At 43.9% G+C, this 18950-nt stretch overlaps 1 protein-coding gene across 1 annotated transcript in view; it reads left to right on the forward strand.

Annotated features, from left to right (window-relative positions):
* Positions 1–6701, forward strand: part of LOC309557653 (uncharacterized protein) — a gene marked incomplete at its 3' end in the record, with an annotated part of 39946 nt that extends 33245 nt beyond the window's left edge. Inside the window, exons 5-6 of the mRNA XM_082260442.1 lie at positions 275–1260; positions 6629–6701. Of these exons, the coding sequence (XP_082116568.1) occupies positions 275–1260; positions 6629–6701 (1059 nt within the window). The remainder of the gene's footprint in view (positions 1–274; positions 1261–6628) is intronic.
* Between the last annotated feature and the right edge of the window lie 12249 nt (positions 6702–18950).

The raw sequence follows: 18950 nt of genomic DNA on the forward strand, positions 1-18950 counted from the left end.
CTGCAGTTTGTCAGGTTTCCAAGAGCCACCTTGAACCCATGATAATGGCGAACCAAAAGCTCTAGTATAAAGTAGGGCAATAATGGCTTTTATACAGTTCTATGCAGTATCGAAAAAGTAGTAGTTTGGGGTATGTACCATAGCACAGTGCACAGGTTGTATTGTTCTGCATTTTCCTCTCCTACAGTTATATTTAAACACTTGATGATTTATTTATTATTAAATATTCAAGATATTGTTAACTGGTCTCTCATGAAGTAATTTCTCTGCTTAGCCCTTTCACAGCATCCTGGATGTAAGTGCACAGAAAAGCCGCATTCACCTCCTCAGAAAGACCTCAGTTCGCCGACGCCCAGGTCAGCGTCCAGTGATGTTTCAGGAAGAGCTGGCAGATCCATCAGCAATCCCACCACTAAATATAGGAGTACAACCAGCTCCAGAATCATTTTATTCCACTGAGGAAGCTACAGAGATGAGTAACGCCTCAGAGCCGTTATTACGTAGAAAGTCCTCTATTCGTCGACGGGGGCAGCATCCAGCGACGTCTCAGGAAGAGCTTGCTGGTTCATCAGCACTCCCACCACTAAATATGGGCGAGCCACCAGCTCCTGAGTCATCAAATCCCACTGAAGAAGCTACAGAGACGAGTAACACCTCAGAGCCTTTATTACGTAGAAAGTCCACTATTCGTCGAAAGGGGCCACGTCCAGTGACATTTCAGGGGGAACCATCGTTGCCATCAATCCCATCTGCTGAGTCACCACACCCCACCGAAGAACCCAGGGATAACAGTACCATTTCAGAGAACATATTAAAGAGACATTCCTCAATTCATCAACAACAGGGGCAGCATACAGTGGCATTTGAAGATGAGCCAGTTGAGCCATCACCACCAGTGATCACGCCACATTTTTTGGGGGGTATACCCATAATTTCACCAGCTGTGGCCCTAACTCCTGAATCATCGCACCCTGCTGAGGAACCCATGGACGAGGGTACCATCTCAGAGCCAGTGTTACGCAGAAAGTCCTCCGTTCGTCGTTCCAAGGGGAAGCAACCAGTGACATCTAAGGAGCAGCCTATTGAGCCGCCATTGCCTGTGACTGCACCAATAAGAATGGGAGTGGCATTATTCCCGGGAGTTCCTGTACATATGACCCCAGCTCCTACGCCATCACATCCTGAAGAGGAATCTAGAGAGGAGAAGAAGGCCTCAGAGGAACTGATCAAGCCAAAGAAGGGGTTCCTAAAGCATGCTGGGTAAGCATAAAAACAAGGCTATCAAAGGGTAGTAAGTCTACTGACTGTCAGTCACTGTATAGCTTAATGGTTTTGTGTCACTGGTTTTTAGTGGTTAGAAGAAAGAAAAGTGCCTCATTTATAAAAATTTGACCATCCAATCAGGTTTCATATTAAATTGGGTCATATGGGCTTCAGTTACTTTTTTGCTCCAATTTCCAATAGATTAACCAGTGTTGCTGTCAAAAAATTTATTGGCCCTCACAGCCGCCCACTTCTCTTTCCACTTTAAACCAGTCCCTGCAGGGTTTATCTGAAGTCCTATTTCAAAGAGCTACTGTCACCTTAGCTATCCGGAGCTAAGTGAAGATGTGTTCATCTTTGACCCACTTAAACATTGCCAGCACTCCCCTTCTGCTCCTTTCTACATGCTTCCAAGGGTAGGGGAGCATGTAACCTCCTCCCATGTGACATTGCTTGGGTCTAGCTGCCAATCTCTTGACAGAGGGAGTGACACCATCATCCCCCTAGTGTCCGACATCAGCTTTTGGAGAGTGCTAAACCTATGCATATAACATAAGTTTAGTTCTTATATTTTAGGTGAGGTAGGACACTTAGCCTAACAATCATGTAATAGTATTTCTTGTACAACCGCCTTTGTTATATATTTCATGATGGAAAGTAGCAATACCACATTTTTTTACAAAATAAAAACAAGTGTCCTCCCTTCTTCAGATAACCAGGCCCTATGGAAAGGGGCAAAGCCTCTGTAGCCCCTTCAATGTTGAAGGGTCGGGGGAAAGGGGAGGGGGGCTTTACAAAGGCTTACCAAAAAAGAGATGTACAAGATTGCCTGGTGAATATAACAGCAAATCCTTGGTGAATGTACCTTTAAGTGGCCATAACATTATAATATATTTACTGCAATTCACCCTGAACTAAAAAAAATTATAACAACAGTGACATCTGTTGGTTAAAATTTGGTATTGCTACTTTCCGCCATTAAATATTTGACAAAGGTGGTTATACAAAGGATATAAATACTTTCATAGAAATTTTGGACTTAGTGTCCTCCCTCACCCACTCATGACATCTATACCCTCTACTGCAGATCTCAAACCAGCCAGCAACATTCTTCATGGACTGCTGCCTACATTAGCTTTGGGGGCCCTGTTTTCTTAGCCCCTGGGCTGTTATACACTGCTCAAAAAAATTAAAGGAACACTTTTAAAACACATCAGAACTCAATGGGGCAAAATATCATGCTGGATATCTATACTGATATGAACTGGGTAATGTGTTAGGAAGGAAAGCATGCCACATCGTTTGATAGAAATGAAAACGATCAACCTACAGAGGGCTGAATTCAAAGACACCCCGAAAATCAAAGTGTAAAAATGATGCAGCAGGGTACTGTAGTCCTTTTTGCTCAAATTTCATTGCAGCAACTCAGATGATACTCAGTGGTTTGTATTGCCGCCGCGTGTTTGCATACCTGACAACGTCGGGGCATGCTCCTAATGAGATGACGGATGGTGTCTTGGGGTATTTCCTCCCAGATCTGGACCAGGGCATCACTGAGTTCCTGAACAGACTGGAGTGCAACCTGGCGGCGTCGGATGGACCAAAACATAATGTTCCAGAGGATTTAAGTCAAGCGAGCGTGGGGGTCATTGAATGGTATCCATTCCTTCAGGAACTGGATGCAGACTCTCGCCACATGAGGCTAGGCATTGTTGTGCACCAGGAGGAACCCAGGACCCACTGCATCACCGTAGGGTCTGACAATGGTTTCAGGGATTTCATCCTTATACCTAATGGCAGCCAGGGTGCCATTGTCTAGCCAGTAGAGGTCTCCAAGGATATGCCTCCCCTAGATCATCACTGACCAAACCGGTCATGCGGAACAATATTACAGGCAGCATAAGGTTCTCCACGGCTTCTCCAAATCCTTTCATGTCTGTCACATGTGCTCAGGGTGAACCTGCTCTCATCTGTGAAAAGCACAGGACGCCAGTGGCGGACCTGCCAATTCTGTTGTTCAATGGCAAATGACAATCGAGCCCCACAGTGCCGGGCAGTGAGCACAGGGCTCACTAGAGGGCGTCGGGCCCTCATGCCACCCTCATGAAGTCTGTTTCTGATTGTTTGGTCAGAGACATTTACACCGGTGGCCTGCTGGAGGTGATTCTGTAGGGCTCTGGCAGTGCTCATCCTGTTCCTCCTTGCACAAAGGAGCAGATACGGGTCCTGCTGATGGGTTAAGGACCTTCCACAGCCCTGTCCAGCTCTCCTAGAGTAACTGCCTGTCTCCTGGAATCTCCTCCATGCTCTTGAGACTGTGCTGGGAGACACAGCAAACCTTCTGGCAATGGCACAGATTAATGTGCCATCCTGGAGGAGTTGGACTGCCTGTGCAATCTCTTTAGGGTCCAGTCTCATGCTGCCAGTGGTGACACTGACCTTAGCCAAATGCAAAACTAGTGAAAAACAGTCAGAAAAGATGAGTGGCAAAACAAATGTCAGCGGCATCCACCTGTAAAACTATTCCTGTTTTGGTGGTTGTTTCATTGTTGCCCATCTAGAGCACCAAAGCAGTTGAAGCAAATTAACAACATCCTCTGCTACTTAACTGACCAGATCAATATCCCAGGAGTTTACCTGATTTGATGCTATACTCTGATTAAAAAGTGTACCTTTATTTTTTTTTAAACAGTGTATATTGTGCATATATGGCTTTTCTGTATAGGCCACAATGAAAAAACATCTCTTGCCAGGAACAGCATTAGCTAGTGCACAAGGTAGCTGGAACACCCAATGTCTGTAGTAGGAGTTAAATAGGGGAGGGAGAGAGGAGGGAAATTTGTCCCCAAATTATGTATTAAATATTGTTATTCTCTAAATAGGAGCAAAAAGTACCCAAGACTGGAACTTTAATGAAAGCTAGCTTGTCCTCCTTTCATATATGTCCATTCTATTGTAAAAAATGGAGATACCACTTTACAGTCCCATCACTAACCTGCAACAGGATAGTGCCACCTTGGATTTTCTTATCATAATTCCATGTTCCTGGAAACATGGAGCCAGCATGGTGTAGTCATCTGACTATCCCGGAGCTGAACACCATGATCCATCGGTCTAAGGTCCTGACGTCTTCAAGCAGGGTCCAGAGCCCTGCACTGGACGTGATAACATTGATGGACAGTCCACTCCAGGAGCATAGGGGAAGGTGAGTATAATTGCCTTTACTCTCTCCTAGAATAAATAAGCAGTTAACCCTTGAAGTGCAGGTGCAGTCCCTCTGCAAGGTAGATTTTTGGATTTCCTGAAGTTGGGCTTTAAATCTGCTGGACCACTTTTTGCTAAAACACTGGGCTTATTCTGCTTTCCCAGTGACTGTTCAATCCTAATGGTGTATATAAGAATAGACAAAGAAATATTTAACACTGTTCCACTTCAATAGCTGCTCTCTCAAATTTGGTGGTACAATAATGGGAACCTACTGATCCCTCAATAATGGGCACATTGAGACCCCATTACTGTACCACAACTGTGAGACATTTCTGAACTTTGTATACATTCAGTTACCACTGTGAAAGTAGACTGACTATGTCATTTTCAAATATGTCTGCTAAATATATAGTGAGTGGCAAGTAACCAAATTGCTGCAAGCGCTGATTTCACCTTTCTAGTGACAAACAATGAAAAAGAAAACTTCTCCAATCATAATGATGAGTGTGAAACTCCCTCAGCTTCTCCCTTAATTTAACTCCATTGGGGAAACCCTAATAGGGTCAAAAAAGGAATTATTTTTGTTAAAGACAGACGCGCCCCTCTTCTTATTCTTTAATCCACTTTCTCCTTATTAATTCTCATTGCTGTTCAGTATGTTTTTTTTTTAAATAACCAGGAATATAAGCCATAGCAGAAAACTTCCCCCACACACACACTGAACAACACCTTCTATGGCTGAATAAATAAGAAGTTTATTGACAACGATTCTAACTGTGACTATTGAAAGAAAGTTTTGCTGACTCTGTGTACAGCACGGTTTATTTAAAGGGCCAAGTATCCAAAACTGATATTTTAGTTAAAGGTTAAAGTGGTAGTAAAGTCTTTTTTTCACTTGTACCTACAGGTGAGCCTTACCTGTAGGTACAGTGAATATCTCCTAAACCTGCACTGTTCAAGAGATATTCACACTACATGCAGCTGGTGACGTCACATACCTCTACCATCCCTTCAGAGCTCTGTGCCGCGGTCTCCCGCGAGACCCATGAAGAACGAAGCTCTGTCAGCGGTGACAGCGCGCTGCTGGAGGGCTTCGTTTTAAGCTAAGTATTTCATATTGTGCGTTGCATACTAGCACATTATGCCATTGTCTTGTAGGGTTTTATTTTTTTAAAGGTGCGGTTTACTACTATACTACTACTACTACACTCTATGCATTAAGATAAAAAGCCTTCTGTGTGCAGCAGCCCCCTCCCAGCCCCCCTAATACTTATCTGAGCCCCCTCTCTATCCAGCGATGTTCATGAGTGCCTCGGCCATCGGGACTCTCCCGCCATTGGCTCCCACTGCTCTCAATCAAACTCAGTTAGCCAATCAGGCTAGAGAGAGAGAGGGGGCGGGGCCGAACCAAAGCTCCGTTTCTGAATGGATACACCGAGCTGCAGCCCAGCTCGGGTGTCCCATAGCAAGCTGCTTGTTGTGGGGGCACTCAACAGGAGGGAGGAGCCAGGATCACAGAAGAGGGACCTGAGAAGAGGAGGATCCGAGCTGCTCTGTGAAAAACCAAATGCACAGGGTAGGTAAGTATGACATGTTTGTTATTTTATTAGAAAAAATACTGAGACTTTACAATCCCTTCAATGCCTAAGGACTATGGGGGTGATGTCTTCAGGAGTGGGCGTTCCTAGGCAGGCTTTTCGGGCATAGATAAGGCCCATATGTAATGCTGAGCCTCCATTTTTAAAAGAACTAAAATCCAAATATTGAAAGGGGAGGCCAGAGACAGTAAGGCTGGGAAGGAAATGTCTAGGTGATACTGGATGTTCTCCCATCAGGAAATGTTGAAGGTTCTAGCTGACTTGCTGCAGCTTGTGATGCACATTGTGAAAAGCTCACAGTGTGCAGTGAAATCAGGGTAAGCACTATCAGTCCAGGAGAGGAGTCTGTACAAACGTGCAAGACTGAAGGAAAGGCTGGAGGTCAGAATTAAATAATCGCAAAGCTTAACACAGAGTGATAAGGAGTGGTAAGAACAGAGGGACAGTAGAGTACAATTCAGAAGCTAAACTTGTGAAGCTGAGATATAGAGGCTAGGAGACCCAAGAAGTTACAAACACATTGCTCACCTGACTTTGTTCTCCCCTCTTTCTATGAACAGGTTTGGAGGGGCCCACCCTGGGATGATGCAAGAACTACAGGCACGACTCCACAAGAAGAAACCAAAAGAGTAAATGAAGAGGGGACAGCTATGTATGATGTGTGTGAATGGTTACTTGCCGTGTAAATAAGGACTACAATAAAGAACTGAATCATTTACTATACTACTCAGTGTGTATCCATATAAAATTTAGAAAGGCCTTAAAGTGACACTAAACTCTGATTTAAACAAAAATGAAATTCAAGAATATATTCATAACACAGAAGAGTCTCCTCTATTGCTCCTCTCAGCCTCCTCCATATTAATTTTTTTGCTGCTGTGATCTGACTTCCAATTGGTGGCTACATTCGTTCTCCATAGTCCCACTGTGTGTAGGAATGTAGCCACCCTCTCCTGCTCGCGTCTGAGATGGTCTGTGAATGATGGGACTTGTAGTGTGCACAGAGCGGTGCGCATACCCGCAACTAACATGCACTGCCCATTCCAAACAATTGGAAGCAAGAGTGAAAAGGAGAGATTTGTGAGCTCAAGGAGGACCTTAAAGAGATTTAGACTTAGACAGGACAAAGTCCTTTACCACCCAAGGCAAAAAGGCCAAAGTGCACCCCCTAGCCATGGTTGGTGAACTAGATCAGCAGCATTAGTTGAAGGTTCTAAGCCCCCACAATGTGGCTGCCTCTTGTGCCTACCCCTCAGCTTGGGCAGAAGCCTTTTTTAATGATAACAGTATTAAAGTGGAGTTCCACCCATTTTTAATAAATTGGATTACATAGATGTATGTAATCCCCTTTAAAACAACTTTTACCAATGGAAAGTTTTTTTTTTTTTGTTGTTGCTAGTAAATACCTTTTTTTCTGCTTTATTTATCCTCTTCTCACTTCCGGGTCCGGTCGGCGATTACGTCATTCGGCGATTCGCAGTGTGTGCTGGGATGTATTTCAGTGCATGAAATATCGCAGTATTACACAGGAGATGAGCTGTACTGCATTCTCTGCCCCGCCTCCGCCCCACCTCCTCTCAGTGAGCTGTATGTATGTATTGTATTGAGGCCGTGCTTCCGCCCCGCCTCCACCCCGCCTCCTCTCAGTGAGCTCAGTGAGGATATATTGCTTTCAGTCCTCGCTCACTCAGAGGAGGCGGGGCGGAGGCGGGGCGGAAGCATGGCCTCAATACAATACATACATACAGTCACTGAGAGGAGGTGGGGCGGAGGCGGGGCAGAGGCGGGGAAGAGCAAACAGTACTGCTCATCTCCTGTGTAATACTGCGAGATTTCATGCACTGAAATACATCCCAGCACACACTGCGAATCGCCGAATGACGTAATCGCCGACCGGACCCGGAAGTGAGAAGAGGATAAATAAAGCAGAAAATAAGGTATTTACTAGCAACAACAAAAAAAAAAACTTTCCATTGGTAAAAGTGGTTTTAAAGGGGATTACATAGATCTAAAGTCACAAAAATGGGTGGAAATCCACTTTAAAGAAACCTTGTTGTTAATATAGTGCCACCCGGTAGAAGAATAATATGGGCCTGTTCATGTTAGAATACAGCACAATGCAGCACACATGTTTTTCCTGCTGCACTGTACTGTAATGCAGCTGCATCTTAGAAGTGCATTGGTAGTGGCAACTAAGTGGTAGTGTGATCATATCCTTGCATTGACCTTTCCAGCAAGTGGCCACTCCAATCTCCATTCCCTTGCAGAACTATGGCCTCCAATACTGTCTAACAGTGTGTTAAATGGTATGTTCTTCACTGTGTGCTCCCCTTTCCGCTGGTTCCTTCAGAACAGTATATAATAAATGTAAATAAATGTCCACATCATCTTAATCATCATCACATAGTATATCCATTTGAAACAATATATAATAAGTGCAATATTGAAAAAACTATGCAAAAATTCTGTGCAAACTGTAGCCTTAAATTGAGGCCTATTGTAATTGCTGCCAACACCTATCAGAGTGTGTCCACCTGTGACTCTCCAAACCAAAATCAGTATAACATCATCAGTGTAGCACAACCAATATAAATTACAGTAAAACCTAGGATTGAGAGTAACTTGGTCTGAGAGTGTTTCTCAAGACAAGCAAATGTTTTAATATTATTAATAATTAATAAATTGCGACTTGATGAACAAGCGATGTCTTGATATACAAGCAGCGTCATGTCACAACTGAGTATAAAAGAGAAGAGAGGCGCCTCTAACTGTAGCAATATGGTTACATTTAATGAAGGTACAACATTTAGCAACTCACATGGTTGATGACTAAATCAGGCACATCTAAGTATGCACGCACCTGGGGGAAAAGATGCCCACATAGACCATCCTCTGCACCGCCATCTACGTCATCCCTTCCACACTGCGCTCCATGAGTGCTTCAAGCCTCACTTTCAGATCGCTCCACTGCAGGGTAATCTTCCAGGTCACAACTGCAGACTGACGGCTGTGAGAGGCGGCGGTGAGGAGGACGGTCTATGCGGACAGCTTTACCCCAGTTGCCTGTATTCTTAGATGTGCCTCTTTTATTCATCAACCATGTGAGTTGCTAAATATTGAACCTTCGTTAAATGTAACCATATTACTACACTTAGAGGCGCCTCTCTTCTCTTTTATACTCTGTAGCTGTAGGTTTTGCTTTTAATCCCTTTGTGGAGGCGGCCATATGGGGATGGACATTTTATGTTTAGGCAACCTTCATCGCATTGCTATAATCTTTTTATATTGAGTATAAACTGAAGGATTTATGAATAAATGGTTGTGGAACAAATCATCTGAGTTTCCGTTATTTCTTATAGGGAAATTTGCTTTGAATTACAAGCATGTTTCCGGAAAGGATTATGGTCACAATCCAAGGTTTTACTGTACAATCAAGAATATAATCCAATAAAAAGTCCCAAATTTGTGTAGGAATTCCACCATTATGTAACTCAAAGTAATAGTTCAAGATAATATTTCAAAAAATAAAGTGATCCAGTTGACCTGCTGAAGAAGCTCAATAGAGGGCGTAATGTGTACAGGTGGAGGAGTCCTTACTCAGGCCGTTTTTTTTTTTGCTTGTGTGTCAGTGTGGAAAGCTAATGATAAGCATGTTTTTCACACATTTATGTGTGTTTTTTTTTTTTTTTTTTAATCCCTGTGTAAAGTTTTATAATAAATATTCAAAGCAGAGATCACTATGGTTTCCCCTTATTATTTTATGGCCGCACATGATTGATTGAGATCCCAAGAGGAGGTCAGCATAGTTCAGGGGGTCCTGTGAAGGAGAACCCCTGTGGCATCCTGAGAGGCATCCAAACAGGCAATTGGGACTCTGTAGTGGGGTCATAATTTGGAGGGGAGCAGGCGCTCCAACCAGAGGTGGTCACTGAATTCACTGGATCACGTTATTTTTTTAAATATTATCTCAAATTATCACTTGAGTTGCACAACGGTGAAATTCATACACAAAACTGGGACTTTTTTTATTGGATTATATTATTGATAGTATTTTAAATTGGTTAAGCTATTATGTTTTACTGACATACTTTATCCAGCTTCAGTATTTTCCCTTGAAGTGCAGATGCAGTCGCACTGCAAGAGAGAATTTTCAGATTACCCGGAGTTGGGCTTTAAAGCTGCTGGACCCCTTTCGCTAAAACTCTGAGCTTATGCTGTTTTATAAGTGACTGCTCAACCCTAACAGTCAATCTTAGAATAGACAAAGAAAGCCTAAAGCATTATTCCACATCAATAGCCGTTCTCTCAAACTTGGTGGTACAATAATGGGAACCTACTTTTCCCTCAATAATGGGCACATTTAGACCCCATTATTGTACCACCATTTTGTAAATTGTGTACAATTAATTACAGGTGTGAAAGTCGATTGACTATGTAATTTTCAGATAATACTCCTGAATAAAAATGAGTGGCATGCAACCTAATTGCAGCAGGCACTGATAAATAATATAGATAGTATAATAGAATTATCATCATCACATACTCTATCCAGCCTCAGTTGTTTCCTTAGTTCCTTCCCCCCTAATGCCAGGTGACATACCAGTGGATAGCCCGGATTTAAGCGGTTATATGGGAATAATGCCTGCAGCTGCAGACATCACCCAGGTATTGTTTTTTAGAGCTGGCAGAGCTCTTTCTTGAAAAGGCAATCCTAGCGGCTAAATAGTCACTGGATTGCTTTTACAAGCGGCAGGAGAGGCTTCCCCCTTCCGATGCTTTCCTGGGCTTGCCTATCCCACCATAGGATCCAGGATTGTAGATGGCAGTTCTGCCAGCTGACCAAGAAGCTTATTGGGGACCAGAATGCACCCGATCATCTCTATAGTCTAAGAAACAATGAGTATTTTGTCACTTCAAGTTTTGCTGAATGTAAACAAACCATTAGTGGTTTGCAAAAAGCATAGGATCATACCAATCCTGGTATGATCCGAAGCTTTTAAGAGCAGAGGAAAGATCGGGGGTGTAATAGACTCCAGATGTCTCATTAAAGAGGACCTGTCCTTATGATAACAATAAAAGTGATCAAAAAGAAAAAAAATTAAAGGTACAGTGTAAAAAAATAAAAATAAATAAAAAAACAATCCCCCCACGTTTATGCGCAAAGGCGAAAGAAAGCATTGGTCCTACGTTGGTATGTAAACAGTAATTGCACCACACATGTGAGGTATCAGAGTCAGATGGAGAGCAATAATTCTAGCACCAGACCTCCTGTGTAAATCTAAAGTGGTAAGTGAGTGACATATTTAGTGTCTATTTACTCGGTGTAACATCATATTTTATATCTTACCAGACAATTGGGTATTATATTGTATTTTTGTGCATTAAAAAATTAATTAAAGAGAAGCTTCAGGCTCCCCCCCCCAGAAGAAAATTTAAAGTCAGCAGCTACAAATACTGTAGCTTCTGACTTTTAATATTAGGGCACTTACCTGTCCAGGCCTCCAGCGGTGTCCTCACCCAGCTATCCTACTGTGCATGCATGAAGTGTGCTGCGATTTGGGAATGGCCCGTATTCTTCTGTGAATTGTCCCAGAAGGCTGCGGGGGAAGAAGAGGGGCTGAACTTCCGGCTCAGTTCGCCGCAGTGAACTGACCCAGAAGTGGGAGCGGGTACCTGGCAAAACCAAGTACCTACTCCCCCCCAAAAGATGCCAAATGTGGCAGCAGAGGGGGGAGGGGGTGGTGGGAGGAGGGCAGACAAGGGGAGCTTCCCCTTTTGGGTGGAGCTCTGCTTTAAAGTGTATTTTTTCCCAAAAAAAATTGCGTTTGAAAAAGCCTCTACAGTGTAAAATAAAAAAAATTGCAACACTCATCATTTTATTTTCTAGGGCCTCTGTTTTAAAAAAATATATATATAATGTTTTGAGGCTCTAGGTAATTTTCTAGCAAAATACTGGTTTTTACATGTAGGAGAGAAATTCTAAAATAGGCCTGGTCTACAAGTAGTTAAAGCTGAACTACGAGCACAAAAACTGCCATTTAAATGCATTTCTTAATAGCAACAAAGGATATAAATCTACTTTGTGTGCACCTAATGGGTTTGCAAATCCAGATATTACCTTGTAGAGTGGGCAGGGACAAGGCCAATCACTTTTTATTAGGAGAGAGAGCAGCAGTGAGCGGTCTTTATTACATGAAGTCTCACACTGGATTACTGCACAGATCTGGAAGAAATACACAAAGCTCACTGAGATTTAGGAAGAATACTCATGATGAATGGATATAGACTATTGTATATTTGCTTATCCCGGAGTTCAACTTTAAAGCATTTGTTACCCCAACACTTTATATTCCTGATACGTGGCCTCTGTGCCATGTACTTGTATGAGAAAGTCTCCTGTTCTCTTTGTATTGCTTCCTTTATGTGAAATCCCTGCTGATCCCACCACTCCCATTGCTTTCCTATTAAACATTGACCACACTAAGCAGGAGAGCATAGTGTGGTCAGTTGGAACTCAGTGTGCTCCCCTCCAATGATTACATTTGTCCTGACAGCCCACCTGCACAGTCATTCACTAGCAAGCTCAGTGTGCTGCTGTTTCTCCTTCCCCAGCTCTTATGCAGCTGAGAACAAAGGGAATGTGATCACTTATAAAAAAATACTTTAACCACTTGCCGACCAGCCGCGGCAGATATGAAGTGGAAGGTCGGCAGGTTGCGGCGAATCGCCGTACCTGTACAGCAGATCGCGGGAGCTATCCTGGGGGCACGCGCGTGCGCGCCCACTCCCCAGCGGGGAAGCTGATCCGGCCAAGATTGCCGCCGGGGACCTGCGATTTTTTCCCATGAAGAGAGAACAGCGGTCTGCTGTTGTAAACACAGCAGACTGTTGTTCTCTCAGAAATCAATACAGAGCTCCTGTGTTCCTCCTATTTAGGAACACATGTCTTTGTATTGATTTCACAAGCTAGAGTCAAGTTAGAAAACACCCCCTAGGCTCACACTTAACCCTTTGATCACCCCTGGGTTAACCCCTTCCCTGCCAGTGTCATTATTACAGTAACAGTGCATATTTTATAGCACTGATTACTGTAGTAATGTCACTGTTCCCTCAAAAATGTAAAAAATATCAGTTAGGGGTCCGATCTGTCTGCTGCAATTTCGCAGTCCCATTAAAAAAATCGCAGATCACCGCAATTACTAGTAAAAAAAACAAATAAATAGAAATGACATAAATCCTTCCCCTAGTTTGTAGAGGCGATAACTTTTGCGCAAACCAATCAAAATACGCTTATTGGGATTTTTTTTTTTTTACCAAAAATATGTAGCAGAATACATATTGGCATGAAAGGATGAAAAAAATAGATTTTTTTTTTGGGAATGTTATATAGCAGAAAGTAAAAAAAATTATATATATTTTTTATATTATATATGTTTTTTTTTTCAGAATTGTCGTTTTTTTTTTTTTTTAGTTTACATCGCAAAAAATAAAAATCGCAGAGGTGATCAAATACCACCAAAAGAAAGCTAAAAAAAAAGACATCAATTGTATTTGGGTACAGCGTCGCACGACCGCGCAATTGTCTGTTGAATTAACACAGTGCCGAATTGCGAAAAATGGCCTGGTCATTAAGGGGGCAAATCCTTCCGGTCCAGAAGTGGTTAAGAAATGAAGTGTATTCTATGGGAACATTGGAGTCACAGATCTCTGTATATCATTTATGAATATTTTTGTCTCAGTTTCTGACACTTAGGAGATGACTAAAGTCATGACATGCAAATAATGGGGGTGTGGTCACATGCTGCTCCCAGTTTTTGTGAATTCTTCTACATGCGTCTGATCGCTGAGAGATTTATTTATTATTTTTACACATAAAGTCTTGCTATTTTCTTCTGGTCATATTACCAGTGTACTGTATTTGTACACACTGCTCTACAGACTTCCTCTTTTATTGTTTTCATGTACAAATATAGATGCCTGCTCTCAGATGTGTGTGTGGTTTGTGCAATACAGGAACACATGCATAATCGTGTGCGTTCCCGCAACGCATTAAAAACACGCATTGGCTTTGCAGGCATATGGTGGTGCCATTAACTCTTATCAGCACCCCAACACACCTTGTACCATGTCATAGTTGCCAACATTTAAAAAAAAATTTCCAGGGACACTTTGCAGCACAGCTATCAATTACTTACCACACCCACTTCCATGAAGCTCCGCCCACTCTGCATAATTAATCTCCGCCTACTTATCAGATTATAGGGACTACTTCATAAAGAGAGAATTACAGGAAATTGAAAAGGGAATTGAAAACTTGAGGCCAAAGTAGCAGAGTTGGAATAATTCTCCCATTCAGCTGCACTACTTCTGCCTAAAGTTTAAAATTCTCATCACAATTCCCTGCAATTCTAAAGTGTCAGCTTGTCGGAAGGTGCTCTGCCTCCCCCTGTTGGCGGATTTCGGAAAGTGCACCATGCTGACACCCTGGCTCCGGTGACACGTTAAATTTGCGACAGACGGGAAGAGTGAGCGGGCACCAAGAGAGAGAGACAACCTGCTGCCAGAACAACAACACATAGCTGGGGTGAGAGCGACACTGTGTGGAACAAAATTAAAAAAAAATAAATAAATAAATAAAAACATTTTTTTTTAAAAAAATGATTTACATTGTCCCTGATTAACAGGGACAGTGTAAATTACCCGGGACAGGCTCCTATTTGCCGGGATTGTCCCGGGGAAAACGGGACAGTCTGCAGGTATGCAAAAAAAAAAAAAGGGCTATGCACTTTGTTTGTGCAGTTATTACTAATTGAAATGCATGGGCTGCCCTAAGCATGATGCCCAAATAGTGCAATAACGCACATGCACTGTTACAACTGCATAGATGTGAACGGAGCCTAGAAAGCCATCCTCTGAGCTCCACACAGTGACTTTGCCTAGGCTCTGATGATGTCATCAGTCTGCTGCAGACAGGAAGTAACATCGGGTCCGCCGGTCACACGCGCGGGGGGGTCCGTGACCGCGCGGGAGCGTGCCTCCGGGGGCGCGCGCTCGCTCCCTAGACCCTCACAGGCTCCCTAGACCCTCACAGGCTAGTACTACGTCGCTTTGCCTGTGAGGGGCTGACCGCCGCAGTAAATAGTCGTGCGGCGGTCGGCAAGCGGTTAACATATTAGATTTAGCAGGAATTATGCGAGTTATGTTATATTTGTGTCTGATAATAGTGATTTTGTTGTAATTTTAGCTAAATATATCTTTAATATTTTCTTGGGGGGCCCCGCGATTTCTAACAGCAGCCCTGGCCAGGTGCATAGCTCCCAACTGTCCCTGATTTTGAGGGACTGTCCCTGATTTTGAGGGACTGTCCCTGATTTGGAACAAAGTCCCTCTTTCCTCCTCATTTTTTGTCTGATTCGTATAGTTTTAAATAAAATGCACTTTTTATCTATCAAAAAGTGTTTTCCAGTGCTAAACCTTTCATCCAAATTCTAAAAGGAATAGTAGTGGTAAAAAATCACTTGTGGGTTTAACCAATCATTTTTTTTTGTACAATTCGTCTTTAAGGGGGCGTGGCATGGGGGTGTGTCCTATTATATTATATGTATATAATATATTATATAACCTATAATATGTGTGCTATACATATGATATATATATATTTGTCCATACTGTTGCTAATAGGTGTCCCTCATTCCCATCTCAAAAAGTTGGGAGGTATTCGGAGGTGTGCCTGGGCACACCCTAAACACTCTGTGGCGTGCCAAATCCCCCTACTGTCTGGGCTTCCCCTCATGTTGCGCCCCCCCCCCCCCACCACAGTGCTGCTGGCTTCCCTTCTCTCCTCTCCCCATTGCTGCGGGGGATGTTTTAGATGGAGAGCGGGGGAAGGGGCTAATTAACCGCTTAACGACCACCCACTGTAGTTATATTGCGGCAGGCCGCCAACTCCCGCGCAAACCACCGTAGCTTTACATTAGTTGCGCACCTACAGCTAGGGGGCGAGCGTGCGCCGCCGGCAGCGCGCTTCCGCCCCCGCTCGTCAGCGGGGACTCCGATGCACGGGGCAGGCGGCTCCGATTGCCGCCTGACACCGAGATCGCTTCCCGCTGAGGGAGAAGAACGGTCGGCTGTTGTAAACACAGCTGACCGTTCTTCTCTCTGGAATGATCACAGAGCGCCTGTGATCCTTCTATATAAGATCACAGGTCTCTATGATCATTTCACAAGCCACGCCCCCCCACAGTTAGAATCACTCCCCTAGGCTCACATCTAACACCTTGATCACCCACAGTGTTAACCCCTTCCCTGCCAGTGTCATTATTACAGTAACAGTGCATATTTTTAGCACTGATTACTGTAGTAATGTCACTGGTCCCCCCAAAAGTGTCAAAATGTCAGTTAGGGGTCCGATCTGTCCACCGCAATGTCGCAGCCCCGCAAAAAAATCGCCATTACTAGTAAAAAAAAAAAAAACAATAAAAATTACATAAATCTTTCTCGTAGTTTGTAGACGTGATAACTTTTGCGCAAACCAATCAAAATACGCTTATTGCAAATTTTTTTACCAAAAATATGTAGCAGAAAATAAAATATGTGAAAAATATTTTTAATTTTTTTTTCAGAATTGTCGCTCTTTTTTTGTTTATAGCTCAAAAAATAAAAATCGCACATGTGATCAAATACCACCAAAAGAAAGCTCTGTTTGTGGGAAAAAAAAGAACATCAATTTTTGTTGGGTACAGCGTCGCGTGACTGAGCAATTATCTGTTAAAATAACGCAGTGCCGAATCGCACAATATGGCCTGGTCATTAAGCGGGCAAATCCTTCCGGTCCAGAAGTGGTTAACAGACAATTACGCGGTCGTGCGACGCTGTACCCAAATACAATAGATGTCCTTTTTTTCCCACAAATAGAGATTTCTTTTGGTGGTATTTGATCACCTGTGCGCTTTTTATTTTTTGCGCAAAAAAAAAGACAATTCTGAAAAAAAATAAAAAAACAATATTTTTCACTTTCTGCTATATAACATTCCCAATAATAAAAAAAAAATTTTAAATCTAATTTTTTCATCCTTTTAGGCCAATTTGTATTCTGCTACATATTTTTGGTAAAAAAAAATCCCAATAAGCGTATTTTGATTGGTTTGCGCAAAAGTTATCGCGTATACTAACTACGGGAAAGATTTTTGTAATTTTTATTTATTTATTTGTTTATTTTACTAGTAATGGCGGCGATCTGCGATTTTTAGCAGGACTGCGACAATGCGGCGGACAGATTGGACCCCTGACTGACATTTTTGACACTTTTGGGGGGACCAGTGACGTTACTACAGTAATCAGGGCTAAAAATATGCCATGTTACTGTAATAATGACACTGGCAGGGAAGGGGTTAACTCAGGGGCGATCAAAGGGTTAAGTGTGAGCCTAGGGGGTGCTTTCTAACTGTGAGGGGGATGGGCTTGTTTAATCAACACAGAGACCTGTGTTTCTAAATAGGAGGATCACAGGCACTCTGTGCTGATTTCTGAGAGAACAACGGTCTGCTGTGTTTACAACAGCAGACCATCATTCTCTCTCCACGGGGAGAGATCGCGGGTGCCCAGCGGCAATCGCAGCCGCCAACCCAATGAGTCAGCTTTCCCACTGGCTAATGGGGGCATGAGGTTCATGCAGCTGAGCCAGCCTGCCGCAGTACATCTGCGGCGGATGGTCAACAAGTAGATAAAGTGGTTGTAAAGGCTTCAGGTTTTTTACCTTCATGCAGGGCTGGGGCTACCGCTAGGGGAACTAGGCAGCCGCTTAGGGTGCACTGCCGCCTAGGTTGCAGCCACGCCCCGCTGGTTTCCCTACTCTCCTCCAGCTTCTGGGGGCAGGTAGGAGGGTGGGCATTGTTGGGTCTCCGGGGCACTGCTGATTTCCCCCTCTTCCTCCGCCTCTGTCTCCATGTAAGGAGAGCACCAGGTCTCCCACGGGTTGAGGACCTATTGATAGCACCTCAGGCAAAACAGTGGTGGGGACTGGTGAAGATGTAGCAGGTAAAGCGACATGAGCCACAGATCCTTCTGGCTCCTCTGCCATGGCGGTACCTTAAATGGGCATCCCACAAAGCCCAAGGCCACTCCTCAAGCTCCTCACAAGGGGCTGAAGGCTCACCCACCACCACCGACTGTGGCAGTTCCTTGGGTTGGGCTGACGGCTGTATCTCCAATGGTCCTAGAGAACCACTTCTCTCTGTTGGGTGTGCTACTGTAGGTGGCATTGCCTCAATCGCCTCCACAAAGGGTACCTCCGATGCAGGCTCTCGACAGAGTTTGACCCCTCTGGTACTGGGGGTGCGCTCAACCCCGTGGTCCATGGGGGAGCCCTAGTGGGTGCTATTGTAGCACCCTACAGGTAGGTACTAGGTAAAGTATAGTGGGCCTTGTCTGCCTAACAGCAGGGCCATGATTTCTTTTTGTCAGTCAGGGTGTCATGGCTTCCTGGTGTGTCTGCTGAGAGGGGAGTCTCCCTACTGGCTCTGTGAGAGGCTTCTCATTGGGCAGTGGAGGAAACCCAATCAGAGACACATTCAGGCTTGTAACTACCCCAGAAGGCAGATTCTGCCACAGAGGATTCTGGGATGGGTATCAGTCTGAGGGGGGGCGCATGACTCAGCGTCTTTGGCGAGAAGCAGAGTCCCAGGAGGGAGAGTACGGCTGTCTCTCCTCCTGTCAGAGGAAGCAGGTGTCCCGGGTGGCGGCCTGGGAATCCAAAGAGTGTGAAGCTGAGCTGCCGAGGGGATCCGGTGTGCTGAGAATCAGCGGAGAGAGAGAGGGGTCCAGTTCCAGGAAAGCCTACAAAGGTCGTGAGTACTGTGGACTACCCCTGGGGGTCTGCCTAGA

Source organism: Pelophylax lessonae (genome assembly GCF_965119305.1).
Source record: "Pelophylax lessonae genome assembly, chromosome: 6".
NCBI classification, from domain to species: domain Eukaryota; kingdom Metazoa; phylum Chordata; class Amphibia; order Anura; family Ranidae; genus Pelophylax; species Pelophylax lessonae.